The following is a 6,319-nucleotide window of genomic DNA, read 5'->3' as shown; positions in this document are numbered from 1 at the left end:
GTTAACAAAGGAATGGGTGTGGTTTGGAGAAAAGGCCTCTCTCAAGTGTCTGTAACAGATGCTACTTGTGCAGTGACTTGCAGAGAGCTCTTTCCTCTGTGAAGGCTGTAGGTCAAATGACACACTGTTTGCACGGCGCAGTGACTTGCAGTGCCTGACCCACCTTTGCAGTGCTTGAAGTATCAATGTGCTATCTAAATTACTAAGTGAATGCATGAAAAGTGTATCTAACTCCAGTGGAAAACTGGAGACCAAGTCAGACAGACCTGGAACAAATACATATGCGATGATTGTAACAGCACTTTGAGGAAGTTGTGTCTGAAAGGTTCCTATACAGGACAAGGCAGACAGTCGGAAGTAGAGAACAGTAACGTTAAGATTACCTGTAGGACACGACTGTGCTTAGTATAGCTGCTACTTCCTGTTTTCAGCATGCAGTACACATTACAGTGTTGATATGGTCAAAGCCCCCCCTTTCTCAGAGCAACAGAAGTACAGCTGCTACCAACAAGTGAGGTACTTGGTTTTCAAGGTGACTGTGTGCAGTGAGAGCTTGAGTGTTACTTGTTGAAGTGACAACAGCAGCAGTTACACCAAATAAATGCAAACTGGGTCTTTTTTTCTGAAAATAATTTACTAAAAGAAGTACATTTTCAGTATAAGTTAATATATTTGCATCCATGTTTAGGTCTTTCTAGGTGCTTCTGTTCCGTAAGGCAGCAGCAGGAGGCTGACAACTAAAGCTTTCAGCAGTGCTCTCTACACTAGGAGTTGGTGTAAGGGTGTAATATTATCCAGCAGTACGTATTTTTACTGAATACATGGAAGGTGACCCTCATTTTTGATACAGCTCAAGCAGAAGTGGACTGTAGTGCAATTCTTGCTTAAAGGGAAAGAAAGCCTGTACAGGAAAATAGGAAGGGTGCTCAAACCATGGTGCTTTACTGGAAGCAATTAATAAAACACTTAGCCCTAACTCTTCGTGTTTCATAAAAAAAACTTAATCAGGCTATACACTAAAACCTCATCTGTGAAAGTTCTCTGTAGAATAGTGCTTAATGCAGTGTTTCAGACCTGCCTTGGTGCTAGAACTTCCACATGCTGTCATGGAAAAGTGTTTCCAGGAGAAATAATTCTGTTACCAATAAACAGCCAGCTTCCTCACAAAAGGGAACCGGCAAGTTTGGAATGCTCATTCCCTTCTTCTGTGCAAGAACAAGCCCTGACCAAGAAGAACATGTGTTGTATTAATAAGCTATAGTGGCACAGAAATCAAAACTGGCCCCAGGCAGGTTCATCACTTCACTACCCATGTTGTCCAGTTCAAGTTTATTCCATGGGGTCTCCACAGACCGCATCAGACTACCAGATGAGGAGTACTCCCATCATCTTCATGAGTCTTGATTTAAGTTGGTGAAGCAGGAGCTTCAGTCACTAAGTCTTCTTACTGGGAATAAGTAGGGTCAGAATAAGCATCATGCAAACTTCTTCTTTGTAGCTGTGAATCGTTCCATGTACTACAAAGAAAACAAAACACTCTTCAGATTCAGAAATTAATGCAAGATTTGCTTCTGAAAGCAGCTAGGCTTCTGCTCCAGCAGCACTCAGCATGTAAAGCATATTTGCATTTCCCAGACACAACCTTCAGAGCTTTAATTAAAAAAAAACAAACTAACCCACAAACCAAATCCTTTCTGCCACTGGCTATAATTCAGATGAATATTCTAGCGAGTCCTCACAGTGCTCTACAGTCAGCTTAAGTGTTAGGGCTGAACAATAACAGCCAAGAATGCAGCATAACAGGAAGCATCTGTTACGTTCTGTCCTAAGGTGAAGACACACTCCTGCCATCATTAGCTACTCTTTCAAAAGATGCCGACGAAAGACCGCTGATCCCTCATCCTAAGAAGGTGAATCTTTGAACAGCTCTTGCAATACTTTCCAGAGGTTCGTTAAAAATCCAGCACCAGTGACAATACCAGGAGAGACTGCTTTTATCCCCCAGGGCAGAAGCTTAGTATGGTGAGGAGGTACTGGGGAAGGACTTCACCAGAAACTTCATTGAAAGAAAAAAAAAAAAAAAAGACCAAAAAGACACACAAACCTTGTCATAACCTTCCAGTTCTCTGAGTTTCTTGATCTCAAACAGGTTACCTTCTACTGCAAGCAGTGAGATCTGGGAATCACTCAGGATGCTCTGAGGAAGCATGCTGAGTTCTAGACAGTTTTCTTCTAAACGCAAGACTTTGAGGCGTGGGCAGTGGGAGATCTGCACAGAGATCTGGGAAATCTGGTAGAAATCAAGAGAAACAGGATTAGAAGTTTAGTGATCCATGACTACTTGAAATGACTTGTGTTTCAGACAAATATGACACGCTTATGCTGTAAACAAACTACATTACCAGTAACTACTTAAAACTGTAAGCAACAATAATTGTTTAAACAAAAACTGCAATTCATGTAACTTCTTTTTCTTCCATGACCAGCAACCTATACATCTGCTTATCAGATTCCTACTCAAGAACTGTTCAAGTAATTTCTCTGTATGATTGCATTCAGGATTTAAGTTAATTAAATCAGGTGGTTGGAAGTATCAATATACAAATTCTAGTTACGATCCCTCATTTCTGCTGCGGTCAGGAGATGGTTTTTAGCTATAAAGGTTTGATGGTGCTGAGCTCGTGATCCATGGATGTGCTATGTCTAGATTAAACCACGTCCTAAATCTACACGCTTGTAGTATCTCAGTCACCTGGTTCTGGTTCAAATTGAGCTCAATAGCCTGTAGTTCTCCCACAGTGTCAGGTACGTTTTGGATCTGGTTTCTGGAAAGATCCACCACATCCAGGTGGCGAAGAGCGCAGAGCTGTGCAGGCACGGTGCGCAGCTGGTTTCCAGACAGGCTCAGGGCTTTGAGAGCTGCAAGCTGTCCAAACGCAGCCGGTAGCTGCCTCAAGTGATTGCCATTCAAGTGCAGCGCTTCCAGCTTTTTCAGTTTACACAGCTCCTCAGGTAAAGCAGCTGGAAATAAATGACAGAACAAAGAGATGACCTAAAATGTAGGAAATATTCACCCCCCATTTAGTTCAAATAAACTGGGTGGAACACAGGGCTGGATTACAGTAATTTCTCCCAGGATTCCTCCCTTTGTTTTCCAATGAAGGCACAGATCCCTGCATAGACATTTAAGCCCACTAACAATACATGCTTTTTAACCATCTTCCACAAATACCTTAAAAATTACCTGCAGAGAAAGCAGACCTTGCCTCTTCCACAGGCTGAAATGCCTACTTTGAGAGGATTATATAGAGAGAGGATTATACTCTTTACTAACAGCTTTGCCAGCATATCCTACAACATCTGAAGTGCCCTACAATTCACAGCTTCAAGTCTACTGCAGCCCTTTAAAGGTATTACTCAACTCACTCAAAAGTAAGTTCTCAGATAACTCATACCATACCAGCACATAAGCCAGGTGACCTCTGCTGGCATTCATTCACCCCTCATTCTACCTGCACATATATATATAACCTGAGCTATACTCAGGTTATGTAACTCCCCGAGTTCTACAACAGAGTGAAAGAGGTTTCTAAATTGCATCTGTTTTTCAAAGAGGTAGAGAATACACAATTAACACATAAAAAATCAGTTTCTTCATCCTAGTTTTTCCATAAAGTCAGATATCTGTCCAACAGAAACAATAACCACCACCAAACAGCCAGCAACATTTTCTACACATCATCTTCATTACCTGTTCTCTACACAAGTCCTAAACCACCTGACACTGTTAAACCTTCAGAGCGGACGAGTCATAGCATGGAAATGCTTTATGGCTTTAAGTACTTGGTGTCATTGTAAAACTGATAATACAACTGAGTTGGCAACCCGTTTTGAAAAATTTGTGGGTTTGTTTTGTGGATTGTTTTTTTTTCTGTACACGAATTCCAAAGATTTCCCTTTAGGTGCCTAAACTCCCCATTTATGTCCTGTGAGAGTAAAATCTGTAAATTTAGTTTCTGATCAGAGAAGTCAGGTTATTGTGATATTAATTAGTAGGCATACTCAGTTTGTTGTTGTTTAGAACAAGGCTCTTCAAAAAGGAAAATTTTCCAATGAGGGGTGGCAAGAACTCTATTTTGTTGTTTGACAAGTCTATTGTCCTTAAGTTGCTTGCGAGCTTCTGCAGATCTTCAGGAAACTAAGGGGGAGAAAAAAAGATGCAGCATTTAAATAGTCAGTACAACTTCAAATGTTCAAATCACACAGCTTAAAGTTTTAACTGAAATTTGTATCGCTGTTATGTACTGTCACACGTATCACAATGTCCAGTCACCACAGCACATAACTAAGTTGGCAAGTTTGCTTAATACGTATTTTTAAAAAAGATTTTTTCAACTTAAGAAGTTAAGGATATAAAGGAGACAGTCTAACATCTAGGAAGAGTAGTTTTTAAGCCAAAGAATTTAAATTAGAAAGGGAAAAGGAAGCATACCGTGACACAAGCTCGTTTATTTTAGTCTTGTGTGGGTCTCAAACATGCCTGTCATTTAAAAATATTCTACAGCCAGTTAAAATTCCATGCTTTAGCAGAGTAGGATTGAGAAATTTTTGTCTTGCTTTCCTTTTTAAATAATGATGTAAATGATTTTCCTTATTCTTATCCTCTTAACATTTTAATCTGTACTAGGCCCTGAGCTGAAAAAAAAACCAAAGAAAGAAAAACCCTACAATCACCATCAACAGACCAGTGGTTTTGATTCTCCTTTCATTGGCAGAGGAAAAGGGACGAGGTAGGCTAGTGAGTGGAAGAAGATAACTTCAGAAGACTCATGAAAAATTGCTATGATATAGAGTGATTTTCACTCTCCTGTGAATTGTTACTCAACTGACGGTTCCAAAACAACCTGTTTTCTGCAGTTGAATCAAAGCAAGACAATTTCTGATATAACAAACTTCAAGATACTTGCATCCCGATGAAAAGCCCGTACAAAGTATTCCTAGGACTACAACTAAATACAGTGCAAGTATCAAAATGTGACAAATTGTGGAGTATCTTTCTAGGCAATAACAGTTACAAAAATTCCTCTTTTTTCCCCCCTTGAGTTTACAGCCCTTTTTTAAAATGCACAACATCATAACCAGTACTTCTTGAACATATATGCACTCTAAAACATAAACTCAGAAGTATCTAAATGCCTGGCCAGGCAAATTCTCAAATGAGAAGCCAGTGCAAGCAAAAATCCGCTCAGCAAGAAAGAAAAGAACATGTTGAAATATTACCCATCACTATTTCTGAGAAATACATGTGCCTGGTGTATTATGGCAATGAGGAATTGGGAATTTCTCTCCAGGAGCACCAGTCACTCACACAGTCACAGTTCCACCACAGCTACGTTACCTCTGTAAGTCCCTTTCCCGTCAGCTGGAACACACCAGTTTTCTGTGCTGTCTCCAGGTGGGCTTTTAATGCGCTGTTTCCCATCCTAACAGTTATTCCACACCAGAAAACTGCAATCCAAAGCCTCTGTGAAAAAAAAACCACGTGAAAGAAAGTCATTTCACCTGTACTGCCTTCAGCACTGCAAGCACCAAAACGTACCCAACCCTCTTCCTCTGGAACCTAGAACTCAAGAACACTGACTTAGCTTAAGGTGCCTTCATGGCGTCAGTTTGAATACTGGAATGATGCCACAAAAACAGTTAAAGCTAAGCAGGGAAAACTGCACACACCTCCCATGTTCTGCCTCTTTCAAAGCCCGGTGGCAGAGACTGGCAGGGATACTGGGATACCCACCAGCACTGGCCCGCTCTCGGCACTCCAGCTCCACTCCCTTCTCTGGGAACGTTTCTCTCGCTTGCGGACTCGACACCCGACATCCACTCCCCGCAACCCGGCAGGGATTAATCCCCAAGACACACTACACCCGGTTACAGGCCGAACGACCGGCGCCAGCTGTGCGGCCGGGAGGCGGGGAACAGAGCCGATTAGCCAGCGTTTAACAGTCGGGGTGAGGACTCTGGGAGAAGCACTGCTCGTCTCGACACTTAGGAGCGGGTCGGTGGGACCCTCGGCAAGGGGCGAAGCCACCGCTGACCTGCTGCTCGCCTTGGTCCCTCTGCCTCAACCCTGTCCTGGCTGCCTCAGTCGCACCGGCGCCGCTCGAGCGTCGCCCCAGCCCCGCGGGAGGCTCCGGCGGGGCCATTGGCTCGGCCCGGCACAACTCACCTAACGCTGCGCGGCGGCGGAGCCCCCCGCGCCCTGCTCCGCCTACGCCCTTCGAGAACCGACGCCTCCAGAGCATTTACCGGCTGCCCCGGA

At 42.9% G+C, this 6,319-nt stretch overlaps 1 protein-coding gene across 2 annotated transcripts; it reads right to left on the bottom strand.

The window, feature by feature from the left end:
* Nucleotides 1–682: 682 nt before the first annotated feature.
* LRRC57 (leucine rich repeat containing 57) lies at nt 683–6,306 on the bottom strand. Of its 2 annotated transcripts, XM_084270532.1 has the most exons (6): nt 6,227–6,306; nt 5,399–5,524; nt 4,063–4,198; nt 2,753–3,021; nt 2,105–2,290; nt 683–1,517 (listed from the first exon to the last, which is right to left on the bottom strand). In XM_084270532.1, exons 2-6 carry the CDS (start codon nt 5,480–5,482, stop codon nt 1,476–1,478), a joined length of 717 nt encoding a protein of 238 aa, XP_084126658.1. In that variant the 5' UTR covers nt 5,483–5,524; nt 6,227–6,306; the 3' UTR covers nt 683–1,475. The 2 variants fall into 2 exon arrangements, with proteins under 2 accessions (XP_084126658.1, XP_084126657.1); XM_084270531.1 differs by lacking the exon at nt 683–1,517 and having other exon boundaries at nt 1,657–2,290.
* Nucleotides 6,307–6,319: the final 13 nt, after the last annotated feature.

This window comes from Gallinula chloropus (genome assembly GCF_964237585.1).
Source record: "Gallinula chloropus genome assembly, chromosome: 14".
Lineage (NCBI taxonomy): Eukaryota > Metazoa > Chordata > Aves > Gruiformes > Rallidae > Gallinula > Gallinula chloropus.
This window is presented reverse-complemented; position numbering and strand designations above follow the sequence as displayed.

Excerpts from the sequence above, each read along its gene's own strand:
- LRRC57 (XM_084270531.1), bottom strand. The coding sequence starts at position 5,482 with ATGGGAAACAGCGCATTAAAAGCCCACCTGGAGACAGCACAGAAAACT. Across the intron at positions 4,199-5,398 it reads CGGGAAAGGGACTTACAGAG|TTTCCTGAAGATCTGCAGAA; the intron begins GTAACGTAGCTG and ends TCTCCCCCTTAG. Across the intron at positions 2,291-2,752 it reads TCAATTTGAACCAGAACCAG|ATTTCCCAGATCTCTGTGCA; the intron begins GTGACTGAGATA and ends GATTTCTACCAG.